This window comes from Hippopotamus amphibius, chromosome 15 (assembly GCF_030028045.1).
Source record: "Hippopotamus amphibius kiboko isolate mHipAmp2 chromosome 15, mHipAmp2.hap2, whole genome shotgun sequence".
In the NCBI taxonomy this organism is placed as follows: domain Eukaryota; kingdom Metazoa; phylum Chordata; class Mammalia; order Artiodactyla; family Hippopotamidae; genus Hippopotamus; species Hippopotamus amphibius.
In genome coordinates this window covers 44,089,036-44,109,818 of record NC_080200.1, presented here as the reverse complement: position 1 = coordinate 44,109,818, position 20,783 = coordinate 44,089,036, and the positions used below count along the sequence as shown (strand labels likewise).

The following is a 20,783-nucleotide window of genomic DNA, read 5'->3' as shown; positions in this document are numbered from 1 at the left end:
CACTACATCAAATTTTCCTGCCTTTAAAGCATCCTGTATTATAATAATTACTTTATCCTGCTCTTCAGCATCCATTTGTGATCAAATGGGTTTGCAATGTAATGATTCTGGGAAAACTTGACACAACCACTGCATCCAGACATTCTCAGAAATCTACAGCCAGCAAGTGAGGACATTTTTTTTTTTTTATAAATTTATTTATTTATTTATTTATTGGCTGCATTGGGTCTTCGTTGCTGCGCGTGGGCTTTCTCTAGTTGCGGTGAGCAAGGGCTACTCTTCGTTGTGGTGCACAGACTTCTTATTGGGGTGGCTTCTCTTGCTGCAGGAGCACGGGGTCTAGGCGCTTGGGCTTCAGTAGCTGTGGCACGTTGGCTCAATAGATGTGGCTCAAGGACTCTAGAGCACAGGCTTAGTAGTTGTGGCGTACAGGCTTAGTTGCTCTGCGGCATGTGGGCTCTTCCCAGCCCAGGGATTGAACCCGCGTCTGTTGCCTTGGCAGGTGGATTCTTAACCACTGCACCACCAGGGAAACCCATGAGGAACATTTTTAAAGATGGAGGATGTCTGCTGCTTCCAGGGGCAGTTTCTCCTCAGTGATGAAAACCCACACTTTCTGTATGGAGCAGTAAGGGGGTGAGGACAGATTATAAGCTAACATCTGTTTCTATCTTGCTTTTAAGGTTCTCCAGCTATCAGCATATTTTCACTTGATCTTTAGGGTGTGGCTCAAATCTCCTTGGGAGAGTCCCTCCCAACTGACTGAAAAATTCCTGTCATGCTGAGGTCAAATAATTCTCCATCTATTAATAAACACAGATGGTGGCCCGTAGGCTTTGAAATATTTTAATTTATGCACAATAGTTTAAGGTCACTCCTTTCTCCTAATGCTGCCCAGAGCGTTTTTGCAGAATTATAAATAGGAACAAATCTTAGCTCACATAGAAATGAGTGCCAGACCAGACAGTGCCGGTTCTTCCCACAGACAAACTGAAGCCAAGGGTGTACTCCCACATGGCGGGGGAGGGGGGGCATGTTTCCTCCTGCAGATAGTTAAGCCTGGATATCTGCATTTCCTCCTCCAGGGAGTTACTTGAAGCAGCCTACTCTGCGTGTTATTCACCTTTATTTGATAGGTACCAGGAGCATAGTAGGGATTCAATAAGTATTTGCACCTGAATTAAAGGGTATTCGATGAAAAGCAGCCTGAGCAGCAATTGATTAGTAAGCAGGGGAAGCAAAATTCAAACTCTAGCAACCGGATTAGAGCCTGTATTTTTAATTCCCTGATACAAACTAAGACCTGGTTTAAAAAATAATCATAATAATAATGAATGAATGAATGAATAAAAGTCAAGGACTAAAATGCACATGTTATTTAATGGCCACTTGCCAAATTCCAATTTTAGCAAATGGTCCAGATCCAAAGACTTGCCCTCTTCTTTCACTGAAAATAGAAAATTCCTAAACCTCGTGCTGCAACCGTGGGTCTTCTAAGCCTCCCCTACGGGTGGTAAGGAACAGACCTGGATTAAGAAGCATTTGAATCCTTCTCCATTTTGTGATGCAATAAAATGAGGGCCTGCTGGGGAGACTCAGGGATTGTGAACGAGGACTTCCCGGTGATTTTTTTTCTTTCACAAACACACAGCCTAAAATGGCCACATGGTAGGGGGCCTGAGGAGTCTACTCTATGATCTGTATTCTGTCTTCTTCAAAGTGAGACGAGCTAGGCCCTGCGCCCTGGGACATTTTACTGCAGTATTTGCACCTGGACAAACGTCTCCTGGAGGATCTGAATACAAAGAAACTTTAAGGGACTAAAAGCAACTACATGCATAGGCAGTTGGGGCAAATTATGAACAAGATACAAAAAGGCGAAAACTCAGTTGCCACTTCTGAGATGGCAGAAGCAAAAGCAGGGTACTACACGTGCAGCCTACACACAGCACCACGCAGGGGGCGGGCAGGCCGCCTCAGCTACCCCTCTGGCCCAACCCACCAATCCATCCCTACCCTGACTCCAGTTAAGGGACCAGCTCTCCACCCACTCAGGGAGTGAGCAAGGGAAGCTGTTACTTATTCTCTCTCTCTCTCTTTCTCTCATCTGGCCTCTTATCAATTTCTGTTGATTAAAGAGTCCAAGAACCCAGGTTTATAACAAATACACAGGTTAATGGTCTGATTCTTTTATTTATTAAATAAAGGTTTACTGATGGTTTGCCGTGACTCATCTCCCAGACTCTCCCAATAAGACTGGAAGTTCTTGAAAGCAGGGGTGGTCTCCTCTATAACTCTTGGGCGAGAGGGAGGCAATTGTGCAATAGCCATCAAAAACTGTGCGAGGAATTTCACTTCTAAAAATGTATTGTGAAGAGTCACTTATGCATGTGAGATGCCATCTATCCAAGCTTACTCACTGCAGCAATTTTTGTAACAGCAGAAAGTTAGGGAGAAACCTACATGTTCATCGGTAGAGATGGGTTGAATAAATTATAGTACAGTCATAGAATGGGATACTATGCATCTGTAAAAAAGAGTGAGAAGGTTCTTTAGGTAGAGGCTGTAAAGTTGAATGGTTAAAAGCAAATATTCTGATGAAAAAGAACGTGTATCTATATATATGTATAACTGAATCACTTGGCTGTACAGTAGAAACTAACACAACATGGTAAATCAACTATACTCCTATAAAATAAATTCTTTTAAAAAAGCAAATATTCTGGAGTCAGACTGCCTGGGTTTAAGTCCTGTCTCCACCAATTACTAGATGTGGACCTTTAGGCATTTATCTTGGACCTCAATTTTCTTGCCTATAAAAATGAGGGTCTTGGGAGTTCCCTGGTGGTCCAGTGGTTACGACTCTGCACTTCCAATGCAGGGGGCACGGGTTTGATTCCTGGTCAGGGAACTAAGATCCCACATGCCTCACAGCGTGGCCAAAAAAAAAAAAAGAGGGTGATGAAGATGGCAATGGTATCTGTAGATGATGTAGCATAGGCATGTGGTGATGATCACATAAGTTAACAAATATAAAGTGTTTAGAGAGTTGGCATATAAAGTATGAGCGCACATTTGGTGATCAAAGCAAGGTGCCCAAAAGTATGCAGAGCAGGCTACCATTTGTGTAAAAAAAGATGGAAGTAAAACTGCATATACCCAGCTCTTTATGCTTTCTAAGAACATCTTTGAATAGATACAAAGTCAACTATGGCATCAGTTGTTTTTCAAAGGGGAAACTGGGCATTTGGAGGAAAGACTGACACAAGAGTTTTTACTCTGCACTCTTTATCTTTGGATTTTGAATCATGAAAATTATTACCTAGTGCAACAATAAAGAAATTAAAATAAATAAATAAATTATATATATATGCACACACAGAGAACTATCTCATGTAATTTTTTAAAAATTGAAGTGAAAGTCACATAACATAAAATTAGCCATTTTAAAGTGAACAACAATTAAAGCACATTGCATTTTGATTTAAAAACAAGAGCTTTTCACAAGACCTTCCCATTTTCTGTCTCTGTTGGCTTGGCATTGGTCCCCAAATCCATCAAGATCTACTCCCAATGCCACCACCTTTTTGACATCTTCCTTGGAGACTGTTGGCACAGTCTAGACGTCTTCTGAATTTCTAAGCATCCAGAATCTGTATGCTGCCTTGACTTGAATATGTTTTACAATCAGTGCAATAGGTCCACGTCTTTGCCTTCTTCCCTAGAGCTGTGCCCGGAGTTTCTTGCAGTCAGAGGTGGCCCCCATGCTTCTCCATATTCTCTGCAGTCCTATCCTTGGTACTTCGACAAGATTACTGGGTAGATGGAAGAGACTTCAGAACCTGACTGAACCCTGGCAGCCTCTGGACAAGGAAACTGTGCCCTCTACAGGACTATTTACAAAGTGGTGATGAGGCAGGTGTTCGCGCACGCTGGGGAGCTGGGGCCTCCTCTGGACTCACTTGCGGAATCCACCACCCCACCGCATGAAGCATGCAGTAGAAACTCAGCTCGAGTCAGCTGCTGGGCCACCCCAGAGGCTGTAAAACGACTCCCAGAGATGGAAAAAAATTCTTTTCGAAGAGTCATTGGGGTGGGAGGAGGAGTTGTCACAAAACTCAGAGAAGTAAAACAGCCTACCCGAGATCACACTGCTGGTCAGAGCCACCCTGGGACTTATTTCTGTCCAGCAATCTGATTTCTGAACATGTGCTTTATTTTATTTATTAAAAAATATATATATATTTATTTCTGGCTGCTTTGGGTCTTTGCTGCTGTGCGCGGGGTTTCTCTAATTGTGGTGAGTGGGGGCTACTCTTTATTGTGGTGGGCGGGCTTCTCATTGCTGTAGCTTCTCTGGTTAAGGAAGACAGGCTCTAGGCACCCAGGCTTCAGTAGTTGCGGCACGCAGGCTCAGAAGTTGTGGTACACGGGCTTAGTTGCTCCACAGCGTGTGGGATCTTCCCGGACTGGGGCTCAAACCCATGTCCCCTGCATTGGCAGGCAGATTCTTAACCACTGCGCCACCAGGGAAGGCCCTGAACATGAGTTTTAAACCACAGCAATCTGATTCAGGCAACTTAATCTGGTTATTACTGAGCTTTATGTTTGCCACAATTCTTATAAGCTGCTCACAGTCCATCTCAGATCTCCCTTCCATGTTTCTGCCCTGCTCTCTGGCCTGAGTTGAAGCTCTGGGTGCACAAATCCCCAGCCAGCCCTGGGGTGGGGCTGGGCAGGCTGCCCATCTTCTGACCTGGTCCCATCGCTTTGCCTGTGTGTACCTGAGCACGGATGGTGCCTGGTTCAGAGAGTGCCAACTTGGGGCTGCAGTCCCTTCATCCCGCCCCTGCGCAGGTGGCTGGCACGGCCGTTGCTCAGAGATGCAGCCAAGTCCTCGTCTCTGGGATGCCTTGTGCCCTGTCCTCGATAGGGGTGCCCGTTTCCTCTACCAGGCAGCCTCCCAGTGGCACCTTGGCTCTCTCTCCTAATTACTTTCTAGGTCTCACTTGGGAGCCATAGAAAACTGTGGGTCATTTCCAAACCCCTTGGGAAACAAGAAGAGCCAAGGAGCTTCTGCAAGCTCTCCAGCACCTGGAAAGCCTATGCCACCATTTCCACTAGTCCATGCCTGGGATCAGGGGAAGGGAGAGCATCAGCAGGGCTTCCACACTCCAGAAGTCCATACAGGTGGCTGGACCCACGCCCACTCTTCTCTCAGGTCCCCTGAATTGGGGTGGGGGGGGTGGGCGGTAAGTCCTGGGACACTTCTATTCACTCTGCCCTTTTCTCCCAAGCTAGTCTCTCCCCAGCTCAGAGCTCTGGGGTGTGTGTGTGTGTGTGTGTGTGTGTGGAGTGGGAGGGAGGAAGCAGCAGGAAGAAAAACCTATTATTTTGGTTGACTCTTCATTTCAAATTTCTCTTGACTCATTCCAGGATAACAGAAGTCAAGATCTGGCATCTGATTCCAGGATGCTCCCCAGGAGAGAGCAATGAAGAAAGCCTGCGGGTGTCTTGAATTATTAAGATGGACACCACTTAATTCTTTATGCATCATCCAAGCACATGAGGGCTGTGTATCACAAAATAAAAAGAGTGTGCTCTTCCTTCTTGAATTTTAACTGAGATCAAAGTATGACGTTTAGATCTTAGAATTTCTGGACCTACAGAGCTGGCTGGGGAAAAAGCAAGGGACCTGGCATCCAGGCTGTTTATTCTCTAATTTGAAGGACGATGGCACCGAGAAAATCTTCTCTTCCTTCCAAGTTTTGCTCAGGGCTGAATCTGGTTTGAAAATCTGGTAGAACAGTGGGAAGACTCCTCTATTCCACAGAGGAGGGCTGCTCATATTTGAAGCCTAATGATCTCAGAGGGAAGAAGGAAGCTGTTGCTGTCACAAGGGCCGGGAGAAACTTCTCAAATAAAAATAAGTGAGCATGCCTCCTCAGTGGTTATTTGAGCTTTGCTTCAAGTGCAGCCAGGCCTGTTTTCAGCTCGGCTAACCCATCCCCACTCACTGAAAACCTGAAAGGCTTATTGTTCAGGTGCTGTAAAAGGACACAGAGGGTGTGAAAGGCCCACTGTTTTCTGTTGGAAATAGTCATCAGTCCCAAGGTTAAAATGTAATCAAAATTGTTTTTTAAAAATCCTTTTTGTTCAAAGGCAAAAAAAGAGCATAAGGAATGGAAATGGCTGAGCTGCAAAGAAACACCTCAGTATTTTTTAGAGGAAATTTTCTGCTTAAGCACTGTTAGTAGTCGGCCATTCCCCCATTTCCCTCCAGAACACTGGGGTCTATTCACCATTCATTCACCTGGTCTCTGGAACAGAATCTGAGAGCGGCCAAAGAAAGCACCAAGCAAGGCAATCGCAGACTTTACAAATATCTGACGCAGGTTTAAGAAGCCTGAAAAGAAGTTTTATAGCTGCTCTGAACTGAGGACCCAGAAAGAGAGGGGAAAAAAAAAGCAATTCATTCTCTCACTTCATGTGAGACAACATCCACTAAAGAGAACATACAAAGAGAAGCTTAATTTGGAACCACTTATGTGGTCAGAAAACTAGTCAAGTCATTTTTAGAAAGAAGTCTCTCTGCTCTGCCTTTTTCCTGGTTTCTTCATATTACCAGGGTGACACCTTCTCCATCCCAAAGGAAAGGCTCTGTCCCTCTCAGTCATAGAAGCCCCTCACAGGCCTATGAGGATGACCTCAAAGGGAGCAGTACATGTACTACATGGAGAGGTGAGAGCAAGCGCTTTGCTCTGTGGGTGACAGGGCAGGTCCTTGTTTGGGGAGTGGCGGGAGAGGAGGCTTGAGGGACAGGCAAGAGCGACAGTTTATGGGCCCTGAATGCCATGCTAAGGATTTCGGCACTTATCCTTAGGCATGTGGAGTTTGGGGGGGAGCGGTTTACACCACGTTTTTTCTTTTTAAAGAATTATTATGTAGTCATTCTTTGAGAATTATTAAGCAATCATTTCCTATTACATAGTAAAAGTTATTATAGAAACAGAGAGATTAGCAAATCTCCTAATGAAATAGAAATAAAAACCCCAGGGTGTGGGGGGGAAGTCGAGGGAGGGAGGGCATACGGGGGTATGTGTATAAAAACAGATGATTGAACTTGGTGTACCCCCCCAAAGATAATAAACAAAAATAAAAAAAAATTAAAAAAAAAAAGAAAGAAAAACCCCAAACTGAAGAAGCCAGAATCATGCTTCACAGGGGTAACCACCAGAAACTTTGGGGAAGAATGGACCATAGATACATGCTTCTCTATTAAAATAAGAAGGGATTGTTCTTCACACATGGTTTTATTGTCTGATTTTTTTCATTAAACATTATAAAGTAACTTTATGTGTTAGGCTCCTACATAGTTATTTTCAGCTTTTTTCCTGATGTAACATTCTTGAGGGAGCTAACACTGTCTCATGAGTAGCAGGGGTTGAATAAGTGGTTTTTAAGGAGGAGGCACTCCCCTTTAGAATCACTGGTCTATAACATCACTTGGATGATTCAGCTGTATTTAATTAACATACAGGACATTTTGTTTCTAATCTTACCCACTTGCTAATAATACTTCTGTAAATATATTTGAATTTATAGCTTTCTATACTTATCTGGTTAGATTTAATTCTTTTTTTATGAAGGAAGTGGAAAATTTTATTCAAGCCAAATTTGGGGATTATAACCCGCGAACAGTATCTCAGAAAGCTCTGAGAACTGTTCCCTAGATTTAATTCTTTAAGATAACTTTGAAGTTCGGTTGCTGGGTCACAGTCTCTCTCTCTGTGTATGTGCATTAAAAAAAGAGATGTCTGCTAACACACATATACGGAATCTAAAAATGGTACTGATGAACTCAGTGACAAGAACAAGGATGCAGATACAGAGAATGGACTGGAGAACTCGAGGTATGGGAGGGGGCGGGGGGTGAAGGGGAAACAGACGAAGCGAGAGAGTAGCACAGACATATATATACTACCAACTGTAAAATAGTCAGTGGGAAGTTGTATAACAAAGGGAGTCCAACTCGAGGATGGAAAATGCCTTAGAGGACTGGGGCAGGGAGGGTGGGGGGGACTCGAGGTGGGGGAGTCAAGGAAGGGAGGGAATACGGGGATATGGGTATAAAAACAGATGATTGAACCTGGTGTACCCCCCAAAAAATAAAAAAATAAAATTAAATTAAAAAAAAAAAAGAGATGTCGACAGCTTTGCCTTTGAGATCTTGGTATCGCTTATTTTCAGTCTTTATAATCGTTGTCAGTCTGGTTGACAAAAAGCTTATTACTTTTTAAAAATTTGTATTTATTTGATTACTAGACTAGTAAGGCTGAAATTTTGTTTTCATATGGCTATTGGCTATTTATATTTCTTTTGAGAATATATATTTCTTTTAAGAATTGTCCAGCCATATACATTGCCCACTTAACGTTTGTAAAGAAAGAAGTTTATATCTTATTATTTATTACCAAAGTATTCCCTATTCATTGTCGAGTCATCTGAATCAGTGGAAAGTCACTCAAGATCTCATAATACAGAGATAACTAATGTTAATAGCTTTTTTAAATTTAATTTTTATTTTATATTGGAGTATAGCTGATTGACAATATTGTATTAGTTTCAGGTGTACAGCAAAGTGATTCAGTTATAAATATACCCAATGTAATAGTTTTGAGTTAGGACTTTTCCTGTGTGTGTGTGTGCATATATGTGGACGCATGTATCACCAATGTGGACTCAAACAGATATTCGTTTTACATACATCATTTGTGAAAATCTCCACATGTCAATAAACACACAGCTACATCATTATTCGTAATGATCCACTACATAGATATCCCATTTTTCTAATTCTTGACAATTCAGGTAGTAAATCTTTATGCCTGTGTCCAATTCTTTTCTTAGTGGAATCAGAGTCAAATGATTTGAACGTCTTTATTAATATCAACTCTCATATACTCGTATTATAATGGTTTCCCCAGTTATCTTTAAATTTTATAGTTTTATACTTTTAGTACTAAAATTCACATTGTCATATTGAACTAGCCTTGCATTCCCAAGATAAACTCCACTTGGTTGTGGTGATTATTCTTTAAATATATTGCTAGATTTGATTTGATAAATATTCTGTTAAGGATTCTTCAGTCTAATTTCATCAAGTATATTGGTCTGAGCTTCTTTGAACTATTTCCACCTCGTTTTGGTATCAGGGTATTGTTGACCTCATAAAGTAAGCTGGGGTTGAGCTCCAGAAAAAAAAATTCCTATAATTATCATAGTATCATTCATAAATAACTTTATGCCGTCACTTACCCTAGCCCTCCCCAATCTGCCCAGTGTGTTCAGTTCCCTGGGCCTCTCCTTATCAATCCTCTGGCCGGAAATCTGGGGCTTTAGTTATCGTATTCTACCAGACACTTCTATGGTTGCACTCATGTCCAAGTGCAGTGGGTATACTGCTCGAGGGGGAAACATGGCAAAACTGTCAGTTTGATAATACTTCGTTTCTGGTCTTCTCCAATCTGCCTGCTAGTAACTGTGGTTCAGGGTCCTCAAACTGCTGTTCTATGCATTTTATTCAGATTTTATAGTTGAATTCCGAGGAAGAGACAGGGAGGAGGGTGCTTATTTACTTCATCTTATCAGGACCTGGAACTTATAAATTTGGCTTCAATTAATAATTTAGCTGCAGCTCCCCTTCCACTCCACCACATACTAAGTCCTCTCCTTTTTTTTTTTTATCTCTTTCAATGTGCACTACTTCATAAAAAGAAAAAAATTAAGAACCCATATAATAACTAAGAATTTTGCCATCTAGAATCTTCTCCCTCCTTTTAACCCAATCAAAGAGCAGACAGGAAGACAGGTAGGCTGCTCCAATGTTACTGCGAGATTTTTAGGAGACAGGCTTTGATCTCTGCTCTGAAATAAAAGATCCCTTTGAGGCTGTAGCTTGCTTACATTTCAGGCCTCCTTCCTGACGTTTCTCTTGAAACAATCAATGAAGGAAGTGCATCGTGTTTTTATGACTGTCCTTTACATTAGGTGTGGGACATCAAGTATCCTAATGTATACATGATTACAGAACTCAAGAATTTGGGAACTGACAGTAATTTTAGAGATTGTCTGCCCCTCCACTTAACATATGCGGCTGCACATGAAGATTGGAAGGGTCCATAGGTAAAATGTCCACGATCTGAAATATAATAAAACCAAATGCTCACCGGGCCAGCCTGGTAGACAAAACAGGAAACAGTAGAGGTTTTGGTCAACTGTCCAGGACAGGCTTTGTCCTAAATTTATCCTCTATAGAGGGAGTAGCCATTACTCTCATCGTAGGAACACATGCCCCATGTCATCACATCTTCCAGTTGTTCAAGCGAAGTCACATTGGGATTTTTGTGTGAAATCTCTAATACTGGCTCAAAGTTTCTAACAGTGTTTGGGCCGAATGACTCAAAGCCTCATCCTGGGTGTAGTATATTGGATATCATTTTTGACTTCTGGCTCAGGTGAAAGTTTTCTTCCATTTTTCCTATCCTTACTTAAGCATTGACCTTTGAAAGAGTTGTAACTCTGTAGGTTCTTTAGAATTAAGTGGGGAAAAAAAGCTAATGAGCAGGTTTTGGGAATAGACCCAAATTGGGATACTTAAAATCTATTTGTACACAATCTTATGCATTAAATTCTGCAGAAAGAGGTTTGACTACAGCAAAAATTAACACATTGTGAATCAACTACACTTCAATTAAAAATATTTTTTAAAAAGGGACCAATCTACAGGAGGTATATAGCATAAAGGTTAAAAGTTCAGGCTTTGAAGTCAACAGGACTCTCCAAGTAGCTTTCTGATGATGTGACCCAGTCAAGAAGAGATACTCAAGTGATCCTTATTAGAGCCAACAGCAGATTAACCTTAAAACCCTGGTTTGCTCATGTATAATGAATACCTACCACCTAGTGATATCCCAAGGATGAAACCACATGTACCATTTTAGCACAGTGCTGTGGAGTTGCTTGAAGCTCTTTTGAGTAGCAATGACATGATCAAGTTGTTGCTTTAGGAGGAATATTCTGGGGGTTGTAGGTTGAATAGTGTAGACTGGAGGCAGAAAGGAAAAAAAAAGCAAGACTGGAGTTCAAATAGAGAGAAAGGATTTGGAAATAAATTTAACAAAAGGAGTACCTGTAACTTGGAAGATGGATGAGATCATCAATGGCGTGTACATGTAAGAAGGTGCTGATGACAGAACCACAGAAAGTGCTACAGCTTGAACAATGTGGGGGGGACAACTTCTTTGCAAGCAACACCATCCATTTTATTGTTGCAGTTAATATTTTTAAAAAGCCATTTCTTCAATTTCTTTTCCATAGCTATTCATATGAGAAGGTACTTATCCTCTCTCCCACGTCATCTCTTGTCCTTCCTGCTCTGTGGTTCCAACTACACGCTGTAATTTCGAACAAATTCACTATCTTGGTCACTCTGAGTACCACATTAAAATTAATGCTCAGAACGGAACACCAGATTCCAGATATGGTGTGACTAATCCCAAGTGTAGGAAGACTGTATATCTCTCATTTTGGATATCAATGAGACAAAGGATACAAGGAAGCGCCTTCTCTGTTAAAAGGCTTGCAGTGCTCACTAAAATTAGTTGTGATTGGTAATGCAGGTTTTAACTTCCCTCCAGCCCTCCACATATGTGTTAGCAAAAGGCAGGCCTTCTGTTTTTGTCTACAATACAATGCATGCTATATCATACTCAAGTACGATGATACTTTTTAAACAGTTAATGGCCAAGCTCAAGGTAAATTACAACATTCTGGACTTTTTCCTCATCAGGAACCCGTCATACTGCATTATCCTGTTATTTACTTAATATACGGCCCACACTGACCCAAGCCCTAGTTATGTTCTCTGCCGTTTTCCCTTTCTACTTGTGAACTCTTTTAACATTTGTGTATTTTATGAGTGATTAATTAGTTGGGATCAATTTAACTGCCTTTTCATACTTTCATTCAACAGTTTACTTGCTTTTTAAGAAAGTATTTCACATTAGGTTACTAAACTGATTAAACAGTCCTCTCCAAACTGAAGACCTTTTGTCTCTAGTACCATATCTTACTTGGGACTATATTAGAATAAAGTGAAGAGTAGCTTTGTATTTAACATGGAACCAGTTTAAGCATTGTTCAAAATTATTACTCAAGCTTTTTTTTTTTTATTTTTGCTTTTAACTTTGTTCTTTAATTATGAAATTAATTTCTAATATCTTCATAGTATTCTAATCTAACTGGGCATTTATTTATTATTTTTTGGGGGGTACACCAAGTTCAATCATCTGTTTTTATACACATATCCCCGTGTTCCCTCCCTCCCTTGACTCCCCCCCCCACCTTCCCTTGACTCCCCCCACCCTCCCTCGAGTGCCCCCCACCCTCCCCGTCCCATTCCTCTAAGACATCTTCCATCCTTGAGTTGAACTCCCTTTGTTATACAACAACTTCCCACTGGCTATCTATTTTACAGTTGGTAGTATATACATGTCTGTGCTACGCTCTCGCTTTGTCTCAACTTCCCCTTCACCCCCCTGCCCCCTCCCAAACCTCGAGTTCTCCAGTCCATTCTCTGCATCTGCATCCTTGTTCTTGTCACTGAGTTCATCAGTACCATTTTTAGATTCCGTATATGAGTTAGCATACAATATTTGTCTTTCTCTTTCTGGCTTACTTCACTCTGTATGACAGACTCTAGGTCTATCCACCTCATGACATATAGCTCCATCTCATTCCTTTTTATAGCTGAGTAATATTCCATTGTATATATGTGCCACATCTTCTTTATCCACTCATTTGTTGATGGGCATTTATGTTGCGTCCATGTCCTGGCTATTGTAAATAGTGCTGCAATAAACATTATGGTACATGTTTCTTTTAGGATTATGGTTTTCTTTGGGTATATGCCCAGAAGTGGGATTACTGGATCATATGGTAGTTCTATTTGTAGTTTTTTAAGGAACCTCCAAATTGTTTTCCATAGTGGCTGTACCAACTTACATTCCCACCAACAGTGCAGGAGAGTTCCCTTTTCTCCACACCCTCTCCAACATTTATTGTTTCCAGATTTTGTGATGATGGCCATTCTGACTGGTGTGAGGTGATACCTCATTGTGGCTTTGACTTGCATTTCTCTGATGATAAGTGATGTTGAGCATCTTTTCATGTGTTTGTTGGCCATCTGTATGTCTTCTTTGGAGAAATGTCTATTTAGGTCTTCTGCCCATTTGTGGATTGGGTTATTTGCTTTTTTGGTATTAAGCTTCATGAGCTGCTTGTATATTTTGGAGGTTAATCCTTTGTCCGTTGTTTCGTAGGCAACTATCTTTTTCCATTCTGAGGGTTGCCTTCTAGTCTTGTTTATGGTTTCTTTTGCTGTGCAAAAGCTCTTAAGTTTCATGAGGTCCCATTTGTTTATTCTTGATTTTATTTCCATGATTTTAGGAGGTGGGTCAAAAAGGATCTTGCTTTGATGGATGTCATAGTGTTCTGCCTATGTTTTCCTCTAGGAGTTTTATAGTGTCTGGCCTTACATGATTACTCAAGCTTTTAAGTTATATAATTGTTTCCTATTCTCAGATTTTATTTTACATTTAATATTATTACACTAAGCAAGATAAAGAACTAAAATTAACTAGCCTCTAGCTTACTGAAGTTACCTAGATAACAATTAATCAATAGAATTGCTTAGGGAATAGGGATATTATGACTTGCTGAATATTGCAATAAATTTATTGCCATATTGTATGACTGATCGTAAAATACCTTTAATACTAAATTTAAAATACAAGTTAATTTTGAACTGTGAAGTATGTTCATTAAAGCATGATCCACGTACAACTTGCATCAGAACCACCTATAATTGAAGAAAAAAAATAATTTGGGATGATCCTACACTGTTTGTTAAAAATGCACTTTCCCTATGTGTACTGATACAGGGCAATCTCCAAGACTCCAAGACACATTAAATGAGAAGAGGCAAGGCACAGAACAATGCACACAGTATGCAGCCATTTGTATAAAGACAAAGGGGGGAACACATTGATGTTGACATGTGCACAGACCACATGTCGAAGAATGTACAAATGGATAACACTGCCTCTGGAAAGGGGAACCATGTAACTGGAAAACAAGTGAAGGCATAAGATATTTTATGCTGTAAACTCCTTTACAATTTTTGACTTTTTATAACGTTATGAACAATCTGTTCAAACAACTAAGACAAAGTCATCTTAAAATGCACATTCTCAGGTTTATTCTGGCCCTCCTCAGTCAGAATCCTTGGACTAGGGTTTAAGAATCTTAAGTTTTAGAATGTTCCCCAGATGACCCTCATGAACAAATCTGAGATCACTGCTATGTATGTTATCCATGACACTACAAAATTTGCCCTTTATTAGGAAAAAATTTTTAAGTTAGCTCTGCCAAATTCAGTATAAAAAATGGTGAATTCACTAAAGAAACTGTTAATAACTTAAATTCACAATATATACTGACAACATGATAGCAAAAGACTGATGCTTTTTTGTCAATAAGCAGGAAAAAATGATTTAAAAATACTGGTGACTTAAAAATCAGAGATCCTATCCTACGCTGTTCATGCAAGTTTTCATTTTTAGTACTAGTTTTTTTAAAGAAATATAAGAAACAACAGTGGTGAAGCCAAAATTCTAATTTGGAATGCATCACGTATTTGGGGAGTGGGCGAGACGAATCAATGTGTTTTATCTGGGTTATCATTACTAAAACATAAGCATGCACTATACTAACTGGAAGAGCTAGTCTGAGATGCAGAGAATAACTGATAATTAGCTGCCAAAACAACTGGTTCAAGAAGGCATTAGCGGGACTTCCTAGGTGGCACGGTGGTTAAGAATCCACCTGCCAAAGCAGGGGACACAGGTTCGATCCCTGCTCCAGAAGATCCCACACGCCGCAGAGCAACTAAGCCCATGCACCACAACTATTGAGCCCATGTGCCGCAATTACTGAAGCCCATCTGCCTAGAGGCTGTGCTCTGCAATAAGAGAAGCCAAGGAAATTAAGAGCCCACGCACCACAACGAAGAGTAGCCTGTAGCCCCTGCTCGCCGCAACTAGACAAAGCCTGTGCGCAGCAACGAAGACCAAACACAGCCAATAAGAAAAACACACAAAAAACCAAAAACCAAAAAAAAATTAAGAAAAGAAAAAAAAGAATGGATTAGTATGATGATAACCAATGCTTCTTTTGACTAGAAAGTTTACAGTTTTCTTTAAAAATTGTCAAAGCAGAAGAAAAAATACTAACACTCAAGTCAACTTTATTTCATATAAGATGGTAAATGTGGATCTAGCTACAGCTATAAAAACAATTAAGCTATGCAAAAAATAAATAATACTGACATAATTATTTTCATGAAAAAAATTTCAAGTGGCACTTAAATATATGGAAGAAGACACCCGAAACTAAATGCAAAAATTTGGAACTTGGGCTGAAAACATTTTTAGAACATAATTACTTGCAAGATGAAGGGAGCCAACCAGCAAAGTGCTGAGTATAAACTTTGATACCTGACTTTCAATCTCAACTGTCACTAAATTGATGTACTAGCTTTAGTTAGCCACTCTGGGCTTTAGTTTTCTCATCTGAAAAACAAGAAACACAGCACCTTCACTTATTGTGATGATCGTTTTAAACAGGAAAACATGTGAAAGATGTTGTGTCTTTCATTAGTGAGTGATAAATGTCAGTTCTTTCCTTCTCTCAAGTATGAGAACTGTGAGAAACAGAATTCCAGATTTTTTACTGGGTAACTAAATATTCAAGGGTAAAATGAGACCTGGAAAAATAAAAAGATGCTTGCCCATGTCACAAAGATAGTATGTGAAAAATTTGGGAGAAAAAACTGAGTCTCTTGTTCTGTTTCCCCAACGGTTGTCTCCTATAGTCTCCTGGTCCTCTAAGAGCCTGGGGGAAGATTCTGACCAGAGAAAGAAACTGAACCAATATGGTACCGAACTATACAATTTTCTGGAAATTATGTGCCCAGGAAACATCATTTGTTAGGAATAACGAGATGTAAGTACCCAATAAATCTGAATACGGTTTTACTGAAGCATACGTCATTTCGAAGCAGAAGTATTTATGATGTCAATTCTAATACATTTAAGTCATTATATGAATTTAAGTTTTTATTTGTGTATTTCACTGTAGTGCTGTGACAACAAAATGACATCTGTGTACCAGAGCATACATATATCAACAGTAAGATGTAACTTTTCATTACACCACTGCTAGAATATTTAGCTTTTTGGAGGACACATAAGCATGTAAGATGGCCACACCAAATAATTTTCTGGTTTTTTTTTCCTTAGATAATCTTATTTTTTTTAAATCAGTAATACTTTATCAACCTTACTGTTAATAGAACTGTAAATTATCTGGGTGATGGGGTGTGGGGGGGATCATTCAACTGTGTTATACTGTAATAGTTGCTAGAGTAATCTCACACACACCAATTAGGAACTGTCTTCATAATTAAGGGCTAGTTACTGTTGTTAGTTGCACAATGATAAAGTTCCTTTTGAAAATATTGGTTAGCCCACTTATATATGAAAAATGCCCTTTCCACTTATGCAGAAGAAAAAAATATTCAGAAAGTTATTTTTGGCCTTGCTATGTCAAAAAGTCAACTGTACAAAGATCTACGTGTCAAACCTAAAATTATAATTTTAAAAGTCTATTAAAAACAAAAATGTCATGCATTTTTATTATCAGTTATGCAGAGGCTTTAAAACTGTTGCAAGACCATATAGTATATATTAGCTTTTATACTGCTAATGCACAACTAACAGCAAACTTGATTAGATTAACAGAAATCTGTCTTAATTACACCTTTATATATCACACTAGAGAGACAAATGCCACAAGATCTGCAGAAACATTCAGTTCTGAGCACTTAAATGGCAGGATAACTTTTTGTGTTGTAATTGATCACATAAAGAATAACAAAAGGAAAAAATTCTGCAGTCTCACGTTACAAAAAAACGTACTGCTGTAAAATATTAAGGGGGGTAAAGGATTTCTGTAACACAAAGTAACTAGTATAAAACAGCAAACGAAACATCTAAATAAAAATATCAAAATACACATAGCAACTGAAGCACAAATACTGCATTAAATATAGCAAAGATTTAATAGGACTAGTTAATAAAAGACACAAATATAGGGGAACCTAGGGCAATCAGTAAATAAAACCAAAAATAATGGGAAAAAAAATCAGAACAATTGATTTTCCCCTAGTTGGAGCACAATTTTGGGAGGCGTCTTTCCATTCATTTAATACCTAACACTGTACATTAAGATTTTAATATCATAGAAAAACTTGGTTCTTCCATGAAATTCTTTAAATTCTTGATAATTTTTTCAAAGTAGACATCATTCTGAATGAAAAACAGCCGACAAATGGGCACCTGTTGTTTTTTAACACTGCAGATTTACAGAAACTTTTTAAAAGTTATCATAATCCTTTTTGTCTTTTTTCCCCTCAGCTTCAAATCCATCAACTCCATCGCTATCCCTTCTTCGTTTCCTGTTGTTGTGGATGTTAAAACGTTGGCTCATTTGCGGTAGTGGATCCATGCCTAGAACTTTGTGTATCTGGCGGAAAGCAAGGAGTCTCAATGCAAACTGCAACAAAAGAGAGTGAGAATTTAGTTAATTTAAAAAACCAATATTCTTATTAGGTTTATAGCCCCACATGACAGTATAAAAAAGCATGTTTAATGAAAGAAACACCTTGAATAATACTAAGTTTCACAAATGAAATACTCCGTATGGGGACTTCCCTGGTGGTGCAGTGGTTAAGAATCCACCTGCTGAATACAGAAAAATGGTATAGACCAACCGGTTTGCAAGGCAGAAATAGAGACACAGATATAGAGAACAAACATATGGACACCAAGTTGGGAAAGTGATGGGGGTGGGATGAATCGGGAGATTGGGATTGCCATATATACATTACTAATAAGAAAAAAAATACCCAAATGTACACTTCAAATACATTCAGTTTATTGTATGTCAATTATATCTCAATAAATTTCTTAAAAAAAAAAAAGAAAAAAGAAAAAAAAGAATCCGCTTGCTGATGCAGGGGACATGGGTTCGATCCCTGGTCTGGGAAGATCCCACATGCCATGGAGTAACTAAGTCCGTGCACCACAACTACCAAGCCTGCAAGCCACAAATACTGAGCCCACGTGCCACAACTATTGAAGCCTACGAACCCTAGAGCCTGCACACTGCAGCAAAGAGTAGCCCCTGCTTGCTGCAACTAGAGAAAGCCTGCACATAGCAACAAAGACCCAATGCAGCCAACTAAATAAGTAAATAAATAAATATTAAACAAAAATACTCCATATATTCTGATGTTTTTCTTTTCAGGCTTTAATGTGTGCATGCTATTTTGTTTTTTAAAGCATAAGTTAAAAAAAAAAATTCTTAAAAAAATTATATGTATTTTGTATCATGTTCATTAAAAAAAATCCTAAAACAATATACAGCAAAAGAAAAAGTGCCTCATTCATCAAATGAACATCTCTTTGGTTCATATTCACTTATCTTCCAACTTTTCCCATGGATGCCCATGTACACAGGCTCAGGCATGCGGTACACGTGCACACGCAGACACACACCTCCCCAGGTTTACAAAATGAGGATTATACTTCTTCAACCTGTTACTCCATGAACTAAAAAAAATTTTTCAATACGTGGCTATGTATACATAGGAATATGTTAGGCATCAATGTCACAAGACCTCATGTGTCACAAAATCTTTTAAGACTTAATTCCCCAGTTTTCTGGGGGATGAGATTTTACAGTCATTTGATTAAATAGCAATTTTCACTATGTGGTTAAACCTTCAATATAACTGTTTAGACTATTTCTTGAGATATAATTCACATATAAAATCTGCCTTCTTAAAGTGTACAATTCAGTGTTTTTTTTAGTATACTTACAAAGTTTTTCAACCATAACCACTCTCTAATTCCATAACTTTTTCATCACCCCCCTCCCCCGCTAAAAAAACCCCATGGCCTCATAGCAGTCATTCCTCAATCCCTCTACCCCAAGGCCCTCACAACCACTAATCTACTTTTCTATCTTGATAGACTTGCCTACTATGGACAAGTCATATAAATGAAACCATACAATATGACTTTCTGTGTCTGGCTTCTGCTACTTAGCATAAGGTTTTCAAGACTCATCTATGCTGTACTATGTATCAGCACTTCACTCCTTTCAATAGCTGAGTAATTTTCCACTGCATGAATGTTCCATATTTGTTTATCCACCCATTCATCAACTGGTAAGACACTTGGGATATTTCCACTTTTTGGCAATTATGCACAGTGCTGCTATGAATATCTGTGTATAAATTTCTTTTCTAATTTTTTATTACTTTTTGTGTATAATTTTTTAATGAACATATATTTTCAGTTCCCTTGGGTATACCTAGGAGTCAAACTGCTGGGTCATATAGTACCTCTATCTTTAACTTACTGAGGAAGTGCCACACTGTTTTCCAAAGTGGCTGCTAATTAGACTATTTTTAATCTCTATTTTCTTTAGCTGAGATAGTTATTGATTACAATCATCCATGTGAGAATTTACTGTTCTAAAACTTTTTTCCAGATTAGATGATTCTAGTTCCTTAGAACTTTCCTCATACATTGACTGGTTTTTCAAACCTTGAAAAGTTTCCAAATCATCTGTGTTCAGAACTCGATACAGCATTCTATGTAAGCCTACAGTTTTGGATTTTTGGCAGTACTGGGTGCTTCTCTATCTCATTTAAGTTATAAGACTGTTAACTTTCTGACGTGAAACTAGGAATATTTATCATGATAGAATACTAATTCTTTATTTAGAGATATTTACAAAAAGTCCTTCCCAAAGATAAACAGAATGTTTTCTTCTGTATTAAAATAAAATATCCAAAGATATCTGGTGTATAATAATGAACTACTGATCATCAGCCTATTCTAATACTAGGAGTTTCTAAATAGAAGAGTACTCTAGTAAGGTAAACTAAAATAGCATCTGAGGCTGGAGTCAACACCCTGTAAGCTCTTGTTCTGCATATGGTTTGTATGTATTTCTAAATTCTAACAAGAGAGATTTCTACTGTATAACTGGAAGCTATTTAGCAGCAAATGAAATTCAAGGATACTGAAATTATTCCATACAAAGTCATCTTAGAATTTTTTAAACCAAAGAAGACTTAAGGTTTACTTAATTCCTTTTTTGAGGGGGAGGATTAACCTTATAAATGTGCCTTTTTAAAGGTATATTGTTCTACTGGACACCTATAGGAAGGGATCTGAATAAATGACAAAGGCTTCATCTTGCAGAATCAATTTGAAAAGGATCACTAGAGAGTAAGACATACAGAGATACAAAAACAAAGGTAAATATTATGGAAGGAAAAGAACACTCCCAGACAGAGACAAAAGAACAGAATTATTAACATGGACACTATAGGGCACCAAGAAACAAACTGAAATTGACATGGGTACAATCCATAGAGCTTATTCAGGTTTCACCAGTTATACATACACTTACGTGTGATGTGCAGCTCTGTGTAACTTCACCACATGTGTAGCCTTGCATAAGCACCATCACAAGACACTAAACTCTACCATGACCACAAGACTTTCTATAGCCACACCCCATTC

The 20,783-nt window shown here is 39.1% G+C and overlaps 1 protein-coding gene across 1 annotated transcript in view; it reads right to left on the bottom strand.

Moving 5' to 3' along the window:
- Positions 1-15,391: 15,391 nt before the first annotated feature.
- ZFR (zinc finger RNA binding protein) overlaps positions 15,392-20,783 on the bottom strand; it is an 87,678-nt gene continuing 82,286 nt past the window's right edge. Inside the window, exon 20 of the mRNA XM_057708096.1 lies at positions 15,392-17,736. Coding sequence (XP_057564079.1) covers positions 17,557-17,736 — 180 coding nt within the window. The 3' untranslated portion in view covers positions 15,392-17,556. The remainder of the gene's footprint in view (positions 17,737-20,783) is intronic.